This window comes from Salvelinus alpinus, chromosome 16 (assembly GCF_045679555.1).
Source record: "Salvelinus alpinus chromosome 16, SLU_Salpinus.1, whole genome shotgun sequence".
Classification (NCBI taxonomy): domain Eukaryota; kingdom Metazoa; phylum Chordata; class Actinopteri; order Salmoniformes; family Salmonidae; genus Salvelinus; species Salvelinus alpinus.
The window spans coordinates 44,461,131-44,484,354 of record NC_092101.1 but is presented as its reverse complement, the minus strand read 5'-3'; the positions used below and the strand labels follow the sequence as shown (position 1 = coordinate 44,484,354).

The 23,224-nt window shown below is 47.7% G+C and overlaps 1 protein-coding gene across 2 annotated transcripts in view; it reads right to left on the bottom strand.

Moving 5' to 3' along the window:
- hmcn1 (hemicentin 1) overlaps positions 1–23,224 on the bottom strand; it is a 229,641-nt gene that overhangs the window by 140,278 nt on the left and 66,139 nt on the right. For both annotated transcript variants that reach the window (XM_071346348.1, XM_071346349.1), the window contains exons 6-10: positions 19,405–19,511; positions 4,173–4,293; positions 3,550–3,828; positions 3,016–3,160; positions 2,598–2,719 (exon numbers count right to left, since the gene is read on the bottom strand). In XM_071346348.1, coding sequence (XP_071202449.1) covers positions 2,598–2,719; positions 3,016–3,160; positions 3,550–3,828; positions 4,173–4,293; positions 19,405–19,511 — 774 coding nt within the window. The remainder of the gene's footprint in view (positions 1–2,597; positions 2,720–3,015; positions 3,161–3,549; positions 3,829–4,172; positions 4,294–19,404; positions 19,512–23,224) is intronic.

Genomic DNA, 23,224 nt, shown 5'->3' with positions numbered 1-23,224 from the left:
GAGAGACAGAGAGAGAGGGGAGATAGACAGAAAGAGAGACAGAGAGAGAGGGGAGATAGACAGAAAGAGAGACAGAGAGAGAGGGGAGATAGACAGAAAGAGAGACACAGAGAGAGGGGAGATAGACAGAAAGAGAGACACAGAGAGAGGGGAGATAGACAGAAAGAGAGACACAGAGAGAGGGGAGACAGACAGAAAGAGAGAGATTCTCCAAAAACGTTGAGTCGCACACAACCTTTACCCCTGTACTGCTCAGCTTCATAGGGCCTGTCGTCAATCCTCTCTAAGAGGTTTGCCAAAAATATGCATGGAAAAACAGGGGGAAGGAGAGGAGGGGAGGAGGGGAGGAGGGGGGGAGGAAAGAGGGGAAGGAGCTCTGACCTGGGTTCCAGGGGGCTGATATAAATTTGGGGAGACTGAAGGACTGAAGATGACATACGGGGTGAAATGGTCACCCTGTTTATAACATCACTGGCTCTGGGACAAAACCAAGCCAGAGCAGTGGTAGGGAGGGAGGGAGGGAGGGAGGGAGGGAGGGAGGGAGGGAGGGAGGGAGGGAGGGAGGGAGGGAGGGGAGCTTGAGCGCCACCCTGTTCATTTTAAAAAACAAAGCAAACTAGAATGCTATTTGGCCCTAAACAGATAGTACACAGTGGCAGAATACCTGACCACTGTGACTGACCCAAAATTATGGAAAGCTTTGACTATGTACAGACTCAGTGAGCATAGCCTGATATTGAGAAAGGTTGCCGTAGGCAGACCTGGCTCTCAAGAAAAGACAGGCTATGTGCACACTGCCCACGAAATGAGGGGACTGTGTTGGGGAGAGGGGGAGGGGACTGTGGTGAAGTGTGGGGAGAGGGGAGAGGTGCTGTGCTACATTAACTTACATGTCATGCATAACCATGACCCATAATGCTGTGCTACATTACCTTACATATCATGCATAACCATGACCCATAACGCTGTGCTACATTACCTTACATATCATGCATAACCATGACCCATAATGCTGTGCTACATTACCTTACATATCATGCATAACCATGGCCCATAACGCTGTGCTACATTACCTTACACAACATGCATAACCATGGCCCATGGCCAGAGGCCTATGAGGCATAGACAGAGGTCAGACTGAGAGCAAGGTTCTCCCCCATGCTAAGTCCCAAATGGCACCCTATTCCCTATATAGTGCACTAGTTTTGACCAGGGCCCACAGGGTACAGGATGAACACACACTAACCCTGAGCCCTATAAAAGCCAAACCCACGTCCCCTGGGGCTTGGTTTGTAGCTGTACATCATCACCGTGTTCTCTAAGGTTCTGTCCCAATGAGCATGAAGTAAACCTGCTTCACTTACCGCTACATTTCACTTCAGGAATCCATCCCCACTGCTGTGTGTGTGTATGTGTGTGTGTGTGTGTGTGTGTGTGTGTGTGTGTGTGTGTGTGTGTGTGTGTGTGTGTGTGTGTGTGTGTGTGTGTGTGTGTGTGTGTGTGTGTGTGTGTGTGTGTGTGTGTGTGTGTGTGTGTGTGTGTGTGTGTGTGTGTGTGTGTGTGTGTGTGTATGTTTGCGTTTGCATTTGCGTGTATGCTTGCGTTTGTGTGCGTTTGTGTGCGTTTTTGTGCGTGCATGTGTGTGTGTGTGCATCCGTGTGTGTGTTTGAATGAGTGTATGTGTAGGGTAATCATACAACCCCCAGCTGAGCAAAATACTTATTGTGGGTTCCATTATACATCACTACTTAATGTTTCCACATGTATTGTATTGTAATGTATAGACTCACTTCTTTAGATGGGAAGTATCTAACCATGCCAAGGCTAATTGGTTAATACTCAAGTGTCCTATACCCTGGGGACCTGAGAGTAAGATGGAGTCACATATATAGTTCTGAGCAGGGGCGCAACTTTGGTTTTAGAAGTGGGGGGGGACATTTATTATTTATTTATTTATCCAGTCGGATAAACACTCCAAACAGCATGTGGCAGGAACATGCCCCCATGAAAGTTGCGCCCCTGGTTCTGCGAGTATGATGGAGTCAGATATGTAGTCCTGAGAGTAAGATGGAGTCAGATATGTAGTTCTGCGAGTATGATGGAGTCAGATATGTAGTTCTGAGAGTAAGATGGAGTCAGATATGTAGTTCTGAGAGTAAGATGGAGTCAGATATGTAGTCCTGAGAGTAAGATGGAGTCAGATATGTAGTTCTGCGAGTATGATGGAGTCAGATATGTAGTTCTGAGAGTAAGATGGAGTCAGATATGTAGTTCTGAGAGTAAGATGGAGTCAGATATGTAGTCCTGAGAGTAAGATGGAGTCAGATATGTAGTTCTGAGAGTAAGATGGAGTCAGATACGTAGTTCTGAGAGTAAGATGGAGTCAGATACGTAGTTCTGAGAGTAAGATGGAGTCAGATATGTAGTTCTGAGAGTAAGATGGAGTCAGATACGTAGTTCTGAGAGTAAGATGGAGTCAGGTATGTCGTTTTTGGATCCCAGACCTTTCTGCTTGACATACACTGACTTGGCCTGTGTTGCCATAGAGGTGACAGAGCGGTATGGGTCAGGGGTCAGGGGTCAGGGGATGGTCCTACCTGAGACATCCAGGAAGGTTCGGGCGCGTCCTGTCCCAGCGTTGCTGATGGCGATGCACTCATAGAAGCCCTCATCCTTCAGAGTCACCTGGGCCAGCTCCCACAACGCATTGGCTGACTCCCTGCCAGAGGGACAGAGACACAAAACATTCAAATCAAATCAAATCAAATTCACATACTGTACTGTGCCATGATGTGATTTAAGCTCTAGAACAGGGAGATATTAGAGATTGGATGATGTGTGTAACACTAGGAGCCCCCTATCTAGCTAATAATATGATGCTTATTCAATGCCTTCAGACTGTATTGGAAACGCCATTCATTTCACATGCTTCCATTTATCCTCCCTCTCCTTCTCCCCTCACCTCCTTCACCTCCCTCTCCCCTCCCCTCCCTCCCAAATAGTGTCCTATATTACCTGAAGAGCTGATCGACACCCAGGCTTTTCCCCTCCCTGGTGAAGCGCTGTGTGAAGGGGATGAGGCTGTCTACCTGGCAGGAGATGGTCCCTCTCTGCAGGTAGTACCCCGGGGTGGTGGGGGGCATCACAACCTTAGGTGCATCTGGCAGGGGTTAGGGGTGGGACAGGGTAGTGCAAAAACGGACAGACATTGTTATTGTTAACATCCAGAACATGTACTAACATTGGGAACCCTAGTCTAAAACTATCCAGTGAGAAATATACAATTTAATTTATCTTGGATAATTGCTCAATCGCTATCGAACTTTGTTTTCATTGCTGGAACTCTTCATTTGTATCAATTTGTATTTATAATTGTATTAAATATTTTCTTCTCTTCGCTAAAAATAATCACTAAGAAAACACTGAAATATCTGGGGGGAGGAGTCACTGGGGGGGGTCACTGGCTGCCTCACAAATTCCTTATATAGTGTACTACTTGACCAGAGCCCTTTGCCACTGACAAAACCACTGTTAGTCCAGGTAACTGACCAGGAACAATACTGGAGAAGGACACACTGGAGACCCTCTGGAACAGGAAGCCGTCCTTGTCATAACCTGTGACCCGCAGGAAGAAGGCCTCTTTCGGCGGGACAAACTCTGTGATGTTCCAGATGGTTCCTGTCAGGGGACTTCCCGTCCCAGTGTTGGGATAGTACCGCACTGGGAGGGTCTTAATCACACCGCCTGTGATTGATACAAGCTCCAGCCTATCAGCTCGTGCCGGATGGAACAGCCCTGTGGTGTTCAGCAGGATGTAAGTGGCGATACCTGGAGAGAGGGAGGGAGGGAGGTTAGGATAGAGGGAGGGAGGTAGGGGGGGAGGGAGTGGGATGGGAGAGCAAGGGGGAGGTTAGGAGACGACAATGAGAGGATGATAAGAATAGTGTCAAATTTGTCAGATTCATAAATCTCCAAATAATTTGTAAAAACTAATAACAAATATCCTTGAAACTTAAACATGAAATTAAGCTAAGGTAAAGCACACAAAAGATAGCTATTTTTCCAAAAGGTAACATCCCACCATTTCCAGTCAAACTAAAGGAGCAGGTGTGTGATGGTACAACGATGTGGGTCACATGACCTTACTGACCTTGAACCATGACCTTACTGACCTTGAACCGGCCGGCTAGAGGTCATCTTGAAGTCCAGAGTGGGCTTCCTGGAAAATCCGGCCCGGAAGTCGATGGTGCTGACTCCTGAGATCCGGACTGAGTGTCTGCCCTCGCTAGACGTCTGGAGAGTGGGGAAATAGGTCAAAGATTAGAATCATCTTAGGTCAGATTAGATTCTATTAGAGCAGTGATATTCAAAGTCAGGGACGGGGGAACTGCAGTGGGGTTGCTAAAATCTCTATATACACCATACCGTTCAAAAAATAAAATAAAAAATTAAACTTAGAAATGTAATTGTTTTTGAAAGAAAATCTAATGTTTTGTCCATGAAAATAACATCAAAATTGATCAGAAATACAGTGTAGACATTGTTAATGTTGTAGCTGGAAACAGCTGATTTTTAATGGAATATCTACATAGGTGTACAGAGGTCCATTATCAGCAACCATCACTCCTGTGTTCCAATGGCAATTCTTTTTTATTTAACTAGGCAAGTCAGTTAAGAACAAATTCTTATTTTCAATGGCAGCCTAGGAACAGTGGGTTAACTGCCTTGTTTCGGGGCAGAACCGCAGATTTTTACTTTGTCTCCTCAGGGATTCGATCTTGCAACCTTTCGGTTACTAGTCCAACGCTCTAACCATTAGGTTACCTGCCACCTCATCAGCCTATCGACGTTGTGTTAGCTAATCCAAGTTTATCATTTTAAAAGGCTAATTGATCATTAGAAAACCCTTTTGCAATTACGTTAGCACAGCTGAAAACTGTTGTTCTAATTAAAGAAGCAATAAAACCGGCCTTCTTTAGACTAGTTGAGTATCTGGAGCATCAGCATTTGTGGGTTCGATTACAGGCTCAAAATGGCCAGAAACAAATAACTTTCTTCTGAAACTTGTCAGTCTATTCTTGTTCTGAGAAATGAAGGCTATTCCATGCGAGAAATTGACAAGAAACTGAAGATCTCGTACAATGCTGTGCTCTACTCCCTTCACAGAACAGCGCAAACTGGCCCTAACCAGAATTGAAAGAGGAGTGGGAGGCCCCGGTGCACAACTGAGCAAGAGGACAAGTACATTAGAGTGTCTAGTTTGAGAAACAGACGCCTCACAAGTCCTCAACTGGCAGCTTCATTAAATAGTACCCGCAAAACACCAGTCTCAATGTCAACAGTGAAGAGGTGACTCCGGGATGCTGGCCTTCTAGGCAGAGTTGCAAAGAAAAAGCCATATCTCAGATTGGCCAATAAAAAGAAAAGATTAAGATGGGCAAAAGAACACAGACACTGGACAGAGGAAGATTGGAAAACAGTGTTATGGACAGACGAATATAAGTTTGAGGTGTTCGGATCACAAAGAAGAACATTCATGAGGCGCAGAAAAAAATGAAAAGATGCCGTCTGTCAAGAATAGTGGAGACAATGTGATGGTCTGGGGGTGCTTTGGTGGTGGTAAAGTGGGAGATTTGTATAGGGTAAAAGGGATCTTGAAGAAGGAAGGCTGCAATGAATTGAAGGTTATTTGTTGATGTTAAAATCTAAATGTACAGATTTTAAGGTTGTGTCATTAGATTTGTGGTGTGGTCGCAAGAAATTATTTTGCCAAAAAATTGTGTTCCCTGAAATTCTGGTTCCACACTTATAGAGTTTGAATACCACTGTATTAGAGTGTTGTTTGTGATGTGATGTGGGATCACACACAATGACAATGTCTGCATCTATATCCTAAACCTACTGTATACAGTAGTTTGTCCCATACAAGACAAGTTTAGAATCCATCACAATAGAGTTGATAAAAAGGAGCAGGGTGTCATGATGATGTCACTAAACACTGGTTAGGAGCAGGGTGTCATGATGATGTCACTAAACACTGGTTAGGAGCAGGGTGTCATGATGATGTCACTAAACACTGGTTAGGAGCAGGGTGTCATGATGATGTCACTAAACACTGGTTAGGAGCAGGGTGTCATGATGATGTCACTAAACACTGGTTAGGAGCAGGGTGTCATGATGATGTCACTAAACACTGGTTAGGAGCAGGGTGTCATGATGATGTCACTAAACACTGGTTAGGAGCAGGGTGTCATGATGATGTCACTAAACACTGGTTAGGAGCAGGGTGTCATGATGATGTCACTAAACACTGGTTAGGAGCAGGGTGTCATGATGATGTCACTAAACACTGGTTAGGAGCAGGGTGTCATGATGATGTCACTAAACACTGGTTAGGAGCAGGGTGTCATGATGATGTCACTAAACACTGGCTAGGAGCAGGGTGTCATGATGATGTCACTAAACACTGGTTAGGAGCAGGGTGTCATGATGATGTCACTAAACACTGGTTAGGAGCAGGGTGTCATGATGATGTCACTAAACACTGGTTAGGAGCAGGGTGTCATGATGATGTCACTAAACACTGGTTAGGAGCAGGGTGTCATGATGATGTCACTAAACACTGGTTAGGAGCAGGGTGTCATGATGATGTCACTAAACACTGGTTAGGAGCAGGGTGTCATGATGATGTCACTAAACACTGGTTAGGAGCAGGGTGTCATGATGATGTCTCTAAACTTGGTCTGCTTACGCCATCACCACAGTTATTTAATTATTTATTTATGACCGTTTCTAAAGTTAGAACATAACAATGTGATAAGCTTAGGATGGCTGTGCCGGTATGGTTGATCTAAGATGGCTGTGCCGGTATTTTGGATCCAAGATGGCTGTGTGGGTATGGTGAATCCAAGATGGCTGTGCCAGTATGGTGGATCCAAGATGGCTGTGCCAGTATGGTGGATCCAAGATGGCTGTGCCGTTATGGTGGATCCAAGACGGCTGTGCCGGTATGGTGGATCCAAGATGGCTGTGCCAGTATGGTGGATCCAAGATGGCTGTGCCAGTATGGTGGATCCAAGATGGCTGTGCCAGTATGGTGGATCCAAGATGGCTGTGCCAGTATGGTTGATCCAAGACGGCTGTGCCGGCATGGTGGATCCAAGATGGCTCTGCCAGAATGATTATGATCATGTCTCCAATTCAAGAGAAGCCAAAGATTTTACATCAAATTGAACACCATTTTCCAACAAGATTGTGTACTTTGGGCGACATCTGAGGATCAAAATAATAATACTTTGTATTTTCAGCCAATTTGTGTAAAGCAGAGTTCCCCAGGTTGATCTTGGAGCGAACTATGATTACGGAGGGAAGTATGGCAGCCATTTCCACTTGTATAAACAAGACATTTACAGTGACTGAAGTGAGAGAATTAGTCTGTCAAGGCCTGACATTGAAAAATGCCTATGATGATTTATAGCAACATCTACAATTCCCCAACAACATGATCTTTCAGTCTGTCTGTCAGTCAGTCAGTGGTGCTTTCACTTGACAAACATGAGTACTATAATCAGGGAGAAGATGAGCTGGCGTTATGGGCTCTTCATTATACTGCAGCTCTTTGAAGCAGGCCTCAAATAAAGACTTAGTCATTACATTGAAATAAAGGTTGGTGAAACGGGGAAAATCCTCACCTTTACATGCAAAAGAGTTCACTGTAGTCTAGTCAGTATCAGTAACAATGACAACTCTTATAGAAAGAGATATACTGATATACTGTCCAACCATAAAGAAAACGACTGGTCTACTCTTCCAAGAAGATGATGAAGATCAATGCATCAATACATCTTCCTCACACTCCAACCAAACCAAAGGCTATTGAGAACATGTACAAGTCTGGCAAATGTCTTCACCATTCAGAGGCCATTCAAAGGAGTGTGTGGGTGGCAATATCCAGCTCAATGGGGAATGTCACAAAGCAAATACCTTAAAGCACAATCCCCGTAGTGACCGTAAAAGTGGCCTAATTGTGGCTGTAGAGCGACACACTGGGCAGAGCCACAGCAGGGCTTTAGTGGGCAGACGACGGGGTCATAACTGGGAGAATGACTCTTAAAAAGACCTGTTACAACGGAGATAATAGAGCCTATAGTATAAAGAGGCTGAAATCAGCCCCTTCCCCATCACACACAGCCCCAACCCCAACACACACAGCCCCAACCCCAACCCCATCACACACAGCCCCTACCCCATCACACACAGCCCCTACCCCATCACACACAGCCCCTACCCCATCACACACAGCCCCAACCCCAACACACACAGCCCCAACCCCAACCCCATCACACACAGCCCCTACCCCATCACACACAGCCCCTACCCCATCACACACAGCCCCTACCCCATCACACACAGCCCCAACCCCAACACACACAGCCCCAACCCCAACCCCATCACACACAGCCCCTACCCCATCACACACAGCCCCTACCCCATCACACACAGCCCCTACCCCATCACACACAGCCCCAACCCCAACCCCATCACACACAGCCCCTACCCCATCACACACAGCCCCAACCCCATCACACACAGCCCCTACCCCATCACACACAGCCCCAACCCCAACCCCATCACACACAGCCCCTACCGCATCACACACAGCCCCAACCCCAACCCCATCACACACAGCCCCAACCCCAACCCCATCACACACAGCCCCAACCCCAACACACACAGCCCCAACCCCTACCCCAGCAGAACAGACTGCCCCTACACAAGACTGCCCCTACCCAGAACAGACTGCCCCTACCCCAGTAGGACAGACTGCCCCTACCCCAGCAGGACAGACTGCCCCTACCCCAGCAGGACAGACTCCCCCTACCCCAGTAGGACAGATTTTCCCCTACCCCAGTAGGACAAATTTCCCCTACCCCAGCAGGACAGACTGCCCCTACCCCAGCAGGACAGACCTCCCCTACCCCAGCAGGACAGGACACACTGCCCCTACACCAGTAGGACAGATTACCCATTCCCCAGCAGGACAGACTGCCCCTACCCCAGTAGGACAGATTAACCCTACCCCAGTAGGACAGATTACCCCTACCCCAGTAGGACAGATTACCCCTACCCCAGCAGGACAGATTCCCCCTACCCCAGTAGGACAGATTCCCCCTACCCCAGTAGGACAGATTACCCCTACCCCAGCAGGACAGATTCCTCCTACCCCAGTAGAACAGGTTTCCCCTACCCCAGTAGGACAGATTCCTCCTACCCCAGTAGGACAGATTCCCCCTACCCCAGCAGGACAGATTACCCCTACCCCAGTAGGACAGATTCCCCCTACCCCAGTAGGACAGATTCCCCTACCCCAGTAGGACATATTCCCCTACCCCAGCAGGACAGACTGCCCCTACCCCAGCAGGACAGACTTCCCCTACCCCAGTAGGACAGATTTTCCCTACCCCAGTAGGACAGATTCCCCCTACCCCAGTAGGACAGGTTACCCCTACCCCAGTAGGACAGGTTTCCCCTACCCCAGTAGGACAGGTTTCCCCTACCCCAGTAGGACAGGTTTCCCCTACCCCAGCAGGACAGACTTCCCCTACCCCAGTAGGACAGATTTCCCCTACCCCAGTAGGACAGGTTTCCCCTACCCCAGTAGGACAGGTTTCCCCTACCCCAGCAGGACAGATTGCTCCTGGAATGGACACATCCTTGGGAAGGGAAGCCATGGCAGTGCCGGGCTAAGTCCCACATCAAATCAAATTGCTGATTGGTCACATAGACATATTTATCAGATGTTACCCTATTGTCTTTATAGTGCAGTATTTTAGACCAGACCCCTGGCTCCATTTGGGATGCAGTGAGACCCTGACAGTGCTACACTCAACTAATATATCCCCAGGGGTCCTTATTAAGGGTTGCCCCTTGGATTGCCTGAATTAAGGTGAATACTGTAATAACTATCCTGTTAGCAACCAGTGTCAGGGTGGGTCCACCATAGAGAAAGACAAAGGACTCAGGTTAATTATGTGTTTTTTAAGTGCCTTCCACTGGCTTTAGTTGGAGGCTGATCTTCACACCTTCAGTTGGTCAGCAGCACCAGACACAGACTCTCATCAGCTATGAATCCAACCCTGATCTGAAAACATCCCCAGTACTCTCAGAAGGACATCTTGAAACACTGATCCGGCGTCAAACGGAAAAACATTCTTCATTCTCTTTTTTCCTCCTCTTTGTCTTCTTTGGCAAGAGAAGTCCAGTCCCGGAGTCACTAAAAGATACAGTCCTGCTGCTGTCCCCTGCTTCTTTTACTAATCAATGTGTTCTCTGAGCTCCGGGAGGACCGGTGCTGCTGCCTCCAGAGCAGAGCACAGAGCGAGAGATGGAACGGGACAGGCAGGCTGCCACTGCAGCTATCCCTCTGGGTTATTCACATACTTTTCAAGTTACAACCTTCCTGAACTATTATCATGGGCCATAAAACACCACGCAGTATGAAGCCAAGACGTGCTCATTGCTAAGGTCAGGAGATAGCTAAGGAGACCAACCTGGTGTATCCCTGGGAGAGGAAAGCACACACTCTCCTGGAACAAATATCTAAGTGAGTACCTGGATATCCAAGGAGGAACAAGGGGGGGGGGGCGAGGGCATGTTGTGATGGAGAGGGACAGGTTGTGATGGAGGGGGACAGGTTGTGATGGAGGGGGACAGGTTGTGATGGAGGGGGACAGGTTGTGATGGAGGGGGACAGGTTGGGATGGAGGGGGACAGGTTGTGATGGAGGGGGACAGGTTGTGATGGAGGGGAACAGGTTGTGATGGAGGGGGACAGGTTGTGATGGAGGGGGACAGGTTGTGATGGAGGGGGACAGGTTGTGATGGAGGGGGACAGGTTGGGATGGAGGGGGACAGGTTGTGATGGAGGGGGACAGGTTGTGATGGAGGGGGACAGGTTGTGATGGAGGGGGACAGGTTGGGATGGAGGGGGACAGGTTGGGATGGAGGGGGACAGGTTGTGATGGAGGGGGACAGGTTGTGATGGAGGGGGACAGGTTGGGATGGAGGGGGACAGGTTGTGATGGAGGGGGACAGGTTGTGATGGAGGGGGACAGGTTGGGATGGAGGGGGACAGGTTGGGATGGAGGGGGACAGGTTGTGATGGAGGGGGACAGGTTGTGATGGAGGGGGACAGGTTGTGATGGAGGGGGACAGGTTGGGATGGAGGGGGACAGGTTGGGATGGAGGGGGACAGGTTGTGATGGAGGGGGACAGGTTGTGATGGAGGGGGACAGGTTGTGATGGAGGGGAACAGGTTGGGATGGAGGGGGACAGGTTGGGATGGAGGGGGACAGGTTGGGATGGAGGGGGACAGGTTGTGATGGAGGGGAACAGGTTGGGATGGAGGGGGACAGGTTGGGATGGAGGGGGACAGGTTGTGATGGAGGGGGACAGGTTGTGATGGAGGGGGACAGGTTGGGATGGAGGGGGACAGGTTGGGATGGAGGGGGACAGGTTGTGATGGAGGGGGACAGGTTGTGATGGAGGGGGACAGGTTGTGATGGAGGGGGACAGGTTGTGATGGAGGGGGACAGGTTGTGATGGAGGGGGACAGGTTGTGATGGAGGGGGACAGGTTGGGATGGAGGGGGACAGGTTGGGATGGAGGGGGACAGGTTGTGATGGAGGGGGACAGGTTGTGATGGAGGGGGACAGGTTGTGATGGAGGGGTACAGGTTGGGATGGAGGGGGACAGGTTGTGATGGAGGGGGACAGGTTGTGATGGAGGGGAACAGGTTGGGATGGAGGGGGACAGGTTGGGATGGAGGGGAACAGGTTGTGATGGAGGGGAACAGGTTGGGATGGAGGGGGACAGGTTGGGATGGAGGGGGACAGGTTGTGATGGAGGGGGACAGGTTGTGATGGAGGGGGACAGGTTGGGATGGAGGGGGACAGGTTGTGATGGAGGGGGACAGGTTGTGATGGAGGGGAACAGGTTGGGATGGAGGGGGACAGGTTGGGATGGAGGGGGACAGGTTGTGATGGAGGGGGACAGGTTGTGATGGAGGGGGACAGGTTGTGATGGAGGGGGACAGGTTGGGATGGAGGAGGACAGGTTGTGATGGAGGGGGACAGGTTGTGATGGAGGGGGACAGGTTGTGATGGAGGGGGACAGGTTGTGATGGAGGGGGACAGGTTGTGATGGAGGGGGACAGGTTGTGATGGAAGGGGGGGGGGGGGGGGGTGATGTGAACCAGCACCCAATTAAAGACAGATTAAAAAGGATCAAACTCTTTCACACACAATCTATGCCCAGGTGTCATGGTCCATTACCATGACTGAAACACACAGCATGGCACAAGCATAGAAATCCCCTCAAAACTATTCACCTAAACTCATTGGATGGCCTGGGAAACACTGTTTTTGTATGTGGGCAGTGGGGAAAAGGTTCACATTCTTTCAGGGGAACTCTGTGTGTGGGGGAGGGGGAACCAACTTGCAGCTAAAGTTAGTGTCCAGTGTTTCCAGATGATTTCTATTAAATGTGATTACAATAATAAATTATAATATGAATGAAATAGTTTTCCTTCCAAAACATGGTAATTAAGTATGTTAAAAAGCTGCTTTTCTGTGTTGGAATGATGTGGACGTACCGCAACAACAGAATGGTGTGGGCGTACCGCAACAACAGAATGGTGTGGACGTACTGCAACAACAGAATGGTGAGGACGTACTCCAACAACAGAACGGTGTGGGCGTACTGCAACAACAGAACGGTGTGGGCGTACCCCAACAACAGAATGGTGTGGACGTACTGCAACAACAGAACGGTGTGGGCGTACCCCAACAACAGAATGGTGTGGACGTACTGCAACAACAGAACGGTGTGGACGTACTGCAACAACAGAACGGTGTGGGCGTACCCCAACAACAGAATGGTGTGGACGTACTCCAACAACAGAACGGTGTGGGCGTACCCCAACAACAGAATGGTGTGGGCGTACCGCAACAACAGAATGGTGTGGGCGTACTGCAACAACAGAATGGTGTGGACGTACCGCAACAACAGAATGGTGTGGACGTACTCCAACAACAGAACGGTGTGGACGTACTGCAACAACAGAACGGTGTGGGCGTACCCCAACAACAGAATGGTGTGGACGTACTCCAACAACAGAACGGTGTGGGCGTACCCCAACAACAGAATGGTGTGGGCGTACCGCAACAACAGAATGGTGTGGGCGTACTGCAACAACAGAATGGTGTGGGCGTACCGCAACATCAGAATGGTGTGGGCGTACCGCAACAACAGAATGGTGTGGGCGTACCCCAACAACAGAATGGTGTGGGCGTACTGCAACAACAGAATGGTGTGGGCGTACCCCAACAACAGAATGGTGTGGGTGTACCCCAACAACAGAACGGTGTGGGCGTACCCCAACAACAGAATGGTGTGGGTGTACCCCAACAACAGAACGGTGTGGGCGTACCCCAACAACAGAATGGTGTGGGCGTACCGCAACAACAGAATGGTGTGGGCGTACCCCAACAACATAATGGTGTAGGCGTACCCCAACAACAGAATGGTGTGGGCGTACCCCAACAACAGAACGGTGTGGGCGTACCCCAACAACAGAATGGTGTGGGCGTACCGCAACAACAGAATGGTGTGGGCGTACCCCAACAACAGAATGGTGTGGGCGTACTGCAACAACAGAATGGTGTGGGCGTACCCCAACAACAGATTGGTGTGGGCGTACACCAACAAAAGAATGGTGTGGGCGTATATTATTTTTGTTCTATTCGAATGATTATAAACGTAACCGCTGTCATTTGGTAATCCAAACTTTCATGACCGTCACAGCCCTACTCTTGAGACACTCTGGGAATGTCTGAACGGTTAAAGCGCGGTAAGGGGTAAAGCCTTGTGGGGTTGTGTTTAGACTGTGGAGGAAGAAGACAAAACATATCAGAACTTTTCACCTTAGAGCAGCCATACTAAACCCAACCTAAAGCTCAGTTTATAATATACTTAGTTTAAAATAGACTTACCACAGTCAGAACAGTTACAGCGTGTTGTAAAACAGCATTTTCCACCATCAAAACGTGGTGAAACACAGTCATCACACAGACAAAACCCAAAACAAAAGCATAGCCGTAACATTGAGTACAGCCAACAGCCCTAGGTAGCAGAGGCTAAACACAGCCATTTCACTGCTCTGTCTGTCAGGGTTAAGTGAGACAGCTCAGCATGAGATGAACCTCTGGAATACACAGCCGGTCAGAGAACGAACAGATACCCCTAGAGATACATCAACCTCTAGTGAGTCAACCACAATACAGTCAGCCTAGTCCACTGGTTCAACCTCCAGTCAACCACAATACAGTCAGACTAGTCCACTGGTTCAACCTCTAGTCAACCACAATACAGTCAGCCTAGTCCACTAGTTCAACCTCCAGTCAACCACAATACAGTCAGACTAGTCCACTGGTTCAACCTCCAGTCAACCACAATACAGTCAGCCTAGTCCACTGGTTCAACCTCTAGTCAACCACAACACAGTCAGACTAGTCCACTGGTTCAACCTCTAGTCAACCACAACACAGTCAGACTAGTCCACTGGTTCAAACTCTAGTCAACCAGAATACAGTCAGCCTAGTCCACTGGTTCAACCTCCAGTCAACCACTGTCAGACTAGTCCACTGGTTCAAACTCTAGTCAACCAGAATACAGTCAGCCTAGTCCATTGGTTCCATCTCTAGTCAACCACAATACAGTCTGACTAGTCCACTGGTTCAACCTCTAGTCAAACACAACACAGTCAGACCAGTCCACTGGTTCAACCTCTTGTCAAACACAACACAGTCAGACTAGTCCACTGGTTCAACCTCTAGTCAACCACAGTCAGACTAGTCCACTAGTTCAACCTCTAGTCAACCACAACACAGTCAGACTAGTCCACTGGTTCAACCTCTAGTCAACCACAAGCAGACTAGTCCACTGGTTCAACCTCTATTCAACCACAACACAATCAGACTAGTCCACTGGTTAAACCTCTAGTCAACCACAACACAGTCAGACTAGTCCACTGGTTCAACCACTAGTCAACCACAACACAGTCAGACTAGTCCACTGGTTCAACCTCTAGTCAACCACAATCAGACTAGCCCACTGGTTCAACCTCTAGTCAACCACAACACAGTCAGCCTAGTCCACTGGTTCAACCTCTAGTCAACCACAACACAGTCAGACTAGTCCACTGGTTCAACCTCTAGTCAACCACAATACAGTCAGCCTAGTCCACTGGTTCAACCTCCAGTCAACCACTGTCAGACTAGTCCACTGGTTCAAACTCTAGTCAACCAAAATACAGTCAGCCTAGTCCATTGGTTCAACCTCTAGTCAACCACAATACAGTCTGACTAGTCCACTGGTTCAAACTCTAGTCAACCACAGTCAGACTAGTCCACTGGTTCAACCTCTAGTCAACCACAACACAGTCAGACTAGTCCACTGGTTCAACCTCTAGTCAACCACAACACAAGCAGACTAGTCCACTGGTTCAACCTCTATTCAACCAAAACACAATCAGACTAGTCCACTGGTTAAACCTCTAGTCAACCACAACACAGTCAGACTAGTCCACTGGTTCAACCTCTAGTCAACCACAACACAGTCAGACTAGTCCACTGGTTCAACCTCTATTCAACCACAATCAGACTAGCCCACTGGTTCAACCTCTAGTCAACCACAACACAGTCAGACTAGTCCACTAGTTCAACCTCTAGTCAACCACAGTCAGACTAGTCCACTGGTTCAACCTCTAGTCAACCACAGTCAGTCTAGTCCACTAGTTCAACATCTAGTCAAACACAACACAATCAGACTAGTCCACTAGTTCAACATCTAGTCAAACACAACACAGTCAGACTAGTCCACTGGTTCAACCTCTATTCAACCACAACACAGTCCGACTAGTCCACTAGTTCAACCACTAGTCAACCACAGTCAGACTAGTCCTCTGGTTCAACCTCAAGTCAACCACAGTCACACTAGTCCACTGGTTCAACCTCTAGTCAACCACAGTCATACTAGTCCACTGGTTCAACCTCTAGTCAACCATAACACAGTCAGACTAGTCCACTGGTTCAACCTCAAGTCAACCACAGTCACACTAATCCACTAGTTCAACATCTAGTCTACCACAACACAGTCAGACTAGTCCACTAGTTCAACATCTAGTCAACCACAACACAGTCAGACTAGTCCACTGGTTCAACCTCTAGTCAACCACAATACAGTCAGACTAGTCCACTAGTTCAACCTCTAGTCAACCACAACACAGTCAGACTAATCCACTAGTTCAACATCTAGTCAACCACAACACAGTCAGACTAGTCCACTGGTTCAACCACTAGTCAACCACAATACAGTCAGACTAGTCCACTAGTTCAACCTCTAGTCAACCACAACACAGTCAGACTAATCCACTGGTTCAACCTCTTGTCAACCACAACACAGTCAGACTAGTCCACTAGTTCAACCTCTAGTCAACCACAACACAGTCAGACTAATCCACTAGTTCAACCTCTAGTCAACCACAACACAGTCAGACTAGTCCACTGGTTAAACCTCTAGTCAACCACAACACAGTCAGACTAGTCCACTGGTTCAACATCTAGTCAACCAAAATCAGACTAGTCCACTGGTTCAACCTCTAGTCAACCACAGTCAGGCTAGTCCACTTGTTCCTCTATGTCAACCAATACCAGTCTTTCTACTAGACTATTTCCATGGCACAAACCAAAGGCCCCCAAAGCAACATTCTGGCCCTGACTTTCAATCACCAGTCAGTGGAAACCATCAAGAGACCATCTCCTTTAGGCAGAGAGAAAGAGAGCTCAGCCTGGTATTCTCATCAGGTGTGAAATCCCTCTCCTTCTGGTTTAAAGACTTACTCTGTGAACAAGAACATAAAATAACACTAGTAAAACAACAGTAGTGTGGCTCTGAGCAGAGAAGGATGAGGTCATGGTGGCTAGTGGACTGGGGCTTGATGGGAGTAGGGGAGGGAGGTGCCAGAAAACAGAGGGACATGACATGAAAGAGACCGAGGAGTGATATGCAAGAACGCGGGGCGGTTCGGCCGGAGACATTGCTGCGACAACCTCAGTCAATAACAACACTTGAACACCAAAACTCTGAGGAATGAAAAAATATACCTCTTGAGACTTCAGCCTTAACTACAGCAGCCAGATCTACAGAGAAATTGGTCATCAATCTGTTCGGCTCGCTGCTCAGACCGTACACCACCACCTCACCCCACCCAACTAAACTCCCCCCTCAGGAGGCTAGTCCACCCAGGGAGGAAGGACACCATCTTTCCTTTAATCCCTCTTTTTCATAAATCATCCCTGGCTGAAAACACAGTACACAGAACACAGCAGTGGCTAGGACATGAAGAATAGTGGCTAGGACAGTGGCTAGGACATGAAGAATAGTGGCTAGGACAGTGGCTAGGACATGAAGAATAGTGGCTAGGACAGTGGCTAGGACATGAAGAATAGTGGCTAGGACAGTGGCTAGGACATGAAGAATAGTGGCTAGGACAGTGGCTAGGACATGAAGAATAGTGGCTAGGACAGTGGCTAGGACATGAAGAATAGTGGCTAGGACAGTGGCTAGGACATGAAGAATAGTGGCTAGGACAGTGGCTAGGACATGAAGAATAGTGGCTAGGACAGTGGCTAGGGAATCTCCACCCGGCACAGCCAGAAGAGGACTGGCCACCCCTCATAGCCTGGTTCCTCTCTAGGTTTCTTCCTAGGTTTTGGCCTTTCTAGGGAGTTTTTCCTAGCCACCGTGCTTCTACACCTGCATTGCTTGCTGTTTGGGGTTTTAGGCTGGGTTTCTGTACAGCACTTCGAGATATTAGCTGATGTACGAAGGGCTATATAAAATAAACTTGATTTGATTTGATTTAGGGAATGAAGAATAGTGGCTAGGACATGAAGAATAGTGGCTAGGACAGTGGCTAGGACATGAAGAACAATGGCTAGGACATGTAGGACAGTGGCTAGGACATGTAGGACAGTGGCTAGGACATGTAGGAAAGTGGCTAGGACATGTAGGACAGTGGCTAGGACATGTAGGACAGTGGCTAGGACATGTAGGAAAGTGGCTAGGACATGTAGGACAGTGGCTAGGACATGTAGGACAGTGGCTAAGACATGTAGGACAGTGGCTAGGACATGTAGGAAAGTGGCTAGGACATGTAGGACAGTGGCTAGGACATGTAGGACAGTGGCTAAGACATGTAGGACAGTGGCTAGGACATGTAGGACATTGGCTAGGACATGTAGGACAGTGGCTAGGACATGGAAAGTGGCCCCACAGGGGCCTTCAGAGACTAAACACCGCCTCTCACGCCCCCTCCTCATACGACAACAAATCACTCAGGTAAAAATTTGTAATTTCCTGTCTGACAGCATTGACATTATGGGCACCCTGCTATGCGCCTCTGTTTGTGCTCACCTCACAGCAAGGGGGCAGGGCCCTAAAATACAGTTCCATTGGCCCTGGAACCCAACACAAAAACTGAACACTGGAACCCAACACTGAAACTGAACACTGAAACTGAACACTGGAACCCAACTCTAGAACTCAACACTAGAACCCAATTCTAGAAGCCAACACTGAAACCCAACACTGGAACTGAACACTGGAACACAACATTGAAACCCAACACTGGAACAGAACACTGGAACCCAACTCTAGAACTCAACACTAGAACCCAACTCTAGAATCCAACACTGAAACCCAACACTGGAACTGAACACTGGAACCCAACTCTAGAACTCAGCATTAGAACCCAATTCTAGAACCCAACACTGAAACCCAACACTGGAACTGAACACTGGAACACAACATTGAAACCCAACACTGGAACTGAACACTGGAACTGAACACTGGGGGCCCTTAATACATGACATGGCATGGCACAAAACAAATCAGACCATGGCACATCAATCAGACCATGGCACATCAATCAGACCATCAGACCGCTACGGAGAGCCAACTCTGAAGAATAAAGAATGTCTTCTTCTCTATCATTCCAGTCTTACAGTAGGTCAGCAGACAGATGCTTCAACCGAAGCATGGCTTATCGATTACATCTGCACACCTTGATGTATTACTGTAGTAATTCAGGTTAAGTGTGGTGCTCAAGGGACCAGCGGCAGTAGCGTGCAGCCTCCTGGGTGTGTGCTGATCGGTAGGCCATACCGCTGACCTATAAAAGTCTTTTTTTCACAACTACTCCAGCTTACTTTAAGCGTGAGAGAGGAAATCCCAAAATATTTTGGACAAACATTTCCGTGTGAGGAATGAGGAATTTATTGTTTACCTTAATGGACCACATTCCAGGCTCCGGGTCCTTGATGTTGACGACCCTGGCAGAGTTAGGAATGTGCAGGAGTTCCGTCAGTCCATCGCTCTTCCCGACGAGCTTCCCTGTTTGGAAATACATTTACATTTTCTTTGCAGCCAACCAAACTTCATCAAATCAGAGCTAAAACAATAGAACTGAACTCAACTATTATTGAGCTGAAATCAAATTAAATTATATTTGTCACATGCGCCGAATACAATTTTACATGAAATGCTTGCTTACAAGCCCTTCCCAACGACGCAGAGTTTAAAAAATATATATATTTATATACAAATAGTAACACAAGAAGAATAAAATACTAAATGGATCTATATACTGTGCAGGGACTACCAGTACCAGATCATTGTGCAGGGGTACGAGGTATTTGAGGTAGATATGTACATGAAGGCAGGGTAAAGTGACTAGGCATCAGGATAGACAATAATAAGGTATTTGAGGTAGATATGTACAAGAAGGCAGGGTAAAGTGACTAGGCATCAGGATAGACAATAATAAGGTATTTGAGGTAGATATGTACATGAAGGCAGGGTAAAGTGACTAGGCATCAGGATAGACAATAATAAGGTATTTGAGGTAGATATGTACATGAAGGCAGGGTAAAGTGACTAGGCATCAGGATAGACAATAATAAGGTATTTGAGGTAGATATGTACATGAAGGCAGGGTAAAGTGACTAGGCATCAGGATAGACAATAATAAGGTATTTGAGGTAGATATGTACATGAAGGCAGGGTAAAGTGACTAGGCATCAGGATAGACAATAATAAGGTATTTGAGGTAGATATGTACATGAAGGCAGGGTAAAGTGACTAGGCATCAGGATAGACAATAATAAGGTATTTGAGGTAGATATGTACATGAAGGCAGGGTAAAGTGACTAGGCATCAGGATAGACAATAATAAGGTATTTGAGGTAGATATGTACATGAAGGCAGGGTAAAGTGACTAGGCATCAGAATAGATAATAATAAGGTATTTGAGGTAGATATGTACATGAAGGCAGGGTAAAGTGACTAGGCATCAGGATAGACAATAATAAGGTATTTGAGGTAGATATGTACATGAAGGCAGGGTAAAGTGACAAGGCATCAAGATAGATCATAATAAGAGTAAAATAAAGAACAGACTTGCAGCAGCAAATGGTGAGTGTAAAAGTGTGTGTGAGTTTTATGTGTGTGTGTGTGTGTATGTACTGTATGTGAATGTATGTGTGGATTTTGTGTGAGTGTTAATGTAGTGTGTACGAGTGTGTATATAGTATATACACTAAGTGTACAAAACATTAGGAACACCTTCCTAATATTGAGTTGCACCACCCAGCAGTGTTTCAGTTCTTGACATAAACCGGTGGCACCTACTACCATACCCCGTTTAAAAGGCACTTAAATCTTTTGCCTTGCCATGTCTCAATTGTCTCAAGGCAACAAAAAAAAGTATTTAACCTGTCTCCTCCCCTTCATTTACACTAATTGAAGTATATTTAACATTTGACATCAATAAGGGATCATAGCTTTCACCTGGATTCACCTGGTCAGTCTATGTCATGGAAAGAACAGGTGTTCATAATGTTTTGTGCACTCAGTGTATGCGTGCAGATAGTCAGTGGAAGATAGGGTCAGTGCAGATAGTCCGGGTAACCATTTAACTAACTATTTAGTAGCCTTATGGCTATTTAGCAGTCTTATGGCTTGTCTCAGAGTCTGTTGGTCCGAGAGCTCATGCTCCAGTACCATTTGCCAGATGGTAACAGAGTGAACAGTCTTTGGTGTATTTCGGGCATTCGTCTTACACTGGCTGATATATCACCTTTGAGAGCATCCTGACTGGTTGCATCACCGCCTGGTATGGCAACTGCTCGGCATCTGACTGTAAGGCCCTACAGAGGGTAGTGCGTATGGCCCAGTACATCACTGGAACCAAGCTTCCTGCCATCCAGGACCTCTATAGGACTACCTGACATGATGACTCCTTGCTGTCGCCAGTCCACCTGCCCTTGCTGCTGCTCCAGTTTCAACTGTTCTGCCTGTGGCTATGGAAACCTGACCTGTTCACCGGACATGCTACCTGTCCCAGACCTGCTGTTTTCAACTTTCTAGAGACAGCAGGAGCGGTAGAGATACTCTCAATGATCGGCTATGAAAAGCCAATTGACATTTACTCCTGAGGTGCTGACTTGCTGCACCCTCAACAACTACTGTGATTATTATTATTTGACCATGCTGGTTGGTCATTTATGAACATTTGAACATCTTGGCCATGTTCTGTTATAATCTCCACCCGGCACAGCCAGAAGAGCACTAGCCACCCCTCATAGCCTGGTTCCTCTCTAGGTTTCTTGCTAGGTTTTGGCCTTTCTAGGGAGTTTTTCCTAGCCACTGTGCTTCTACACCTGCATTGCTTGCTGTTTGGGGTTTTAGGCTGGGTTTCTGTACAGCACTTTGAGATATCAGCTGATGTAAGAAGGGCTATATAAATACATGTGATTTGATATACTAGGCGGTGGCAGAGGGAGGCCCAAAAAATTGTGAAATACTCCAGTCACCTAAGTCATAGACTGTTCTCTCTGCTACCGCATGGAAAGTCTAGATCCAAAAGCCTCCTTAACAGCTTCTACCCCCAAGCCATAAGACTGCTAAACAATTAATCAAATGGCCACCCGGACTATTTACATTGACCCCCCCTCCCTTTGTTTTTACACTGCTGCTACTCACTGTTTTACCCCTACCTACATGTACAAATTACCTCGACTAACACGTACCCCCTCACATTGAATCGGTACCGGTACCCAATGTATATAATCTCGTAATTGTTATGTAATTTTCCTGTGTTATTTTTGAAATGTTTTGTGTTTATTTAGTAAATATTTATTTTCTCTATTTAAGCATTTCACGGTAAGGTGCATATGACAAAATAATTTGATTTGATTTGATATGCTATAGAGGTCCTGGATGGCAGGGAGTTCGGCCCCAGTGATGTACTGGGCTGTCCGCACCACCCTCTGTAGCGCTTTGCGGTCGAGAGCGGTGCATTTGCCATACCAAGCTGTGATGAAGCCAGTCAAGATGCTCTCGATAGTGCAGCTGTAGAACTTTTTGAGGATCCGAGGGCCCATGCCAAATCTTTTCAGTCTCCTGAGGGGGAAGAGGTGTTGTCATGCCCTCTTCACGACTGTGCAGGTGTGTGTGGACCATGTTAAGTCCTTAGGGATGTGGATGCCAAGGAACTTGAAGCTCTCGATCCGCTCCACTACAGCCCTGTCGATGTGGATGGGGGCATGCTCTCCCCCCTCTTTCTCCTGTAGTCCACGATCAGCTCCTTGGTCTTACAAACATTGAGGGAGAGGTTGTTGTCCTGGCACCACACTGCTAAGTAGGTGAACACGGAGTACAGGAGGGGACTAAGCACACACCCCAGATGCCCACCGTGTAGAGGGCCAGCATGGCAGAGGTGTTGTTGCCTACCCTCACCACCTGAGGCCGGCCCATGAGGATGTCCAGGATCCAGTCGCAGAGTGAGCAGTTCAGTCCCAGGGTCCCCAGCTTGGTGAGGAGCCTGGAGTGGACTATGATGTTGAACACTGAGCTATAGTCTATGAACAGCATTCTCACATAGGTATTTCCCCTCTTTCCAGATGGGAGAGGGAAGTGTGAAGTGCAACTGAGATTGCGTCATCTGTGGATCTGTTGGGGCGGTATGCAAGTTGGAGTGGGTCCAGGGTGTCTGGGATGATGGTGTTGATGTGAGCCATGACCAGCCTTTCAAAGCACTTCATAGC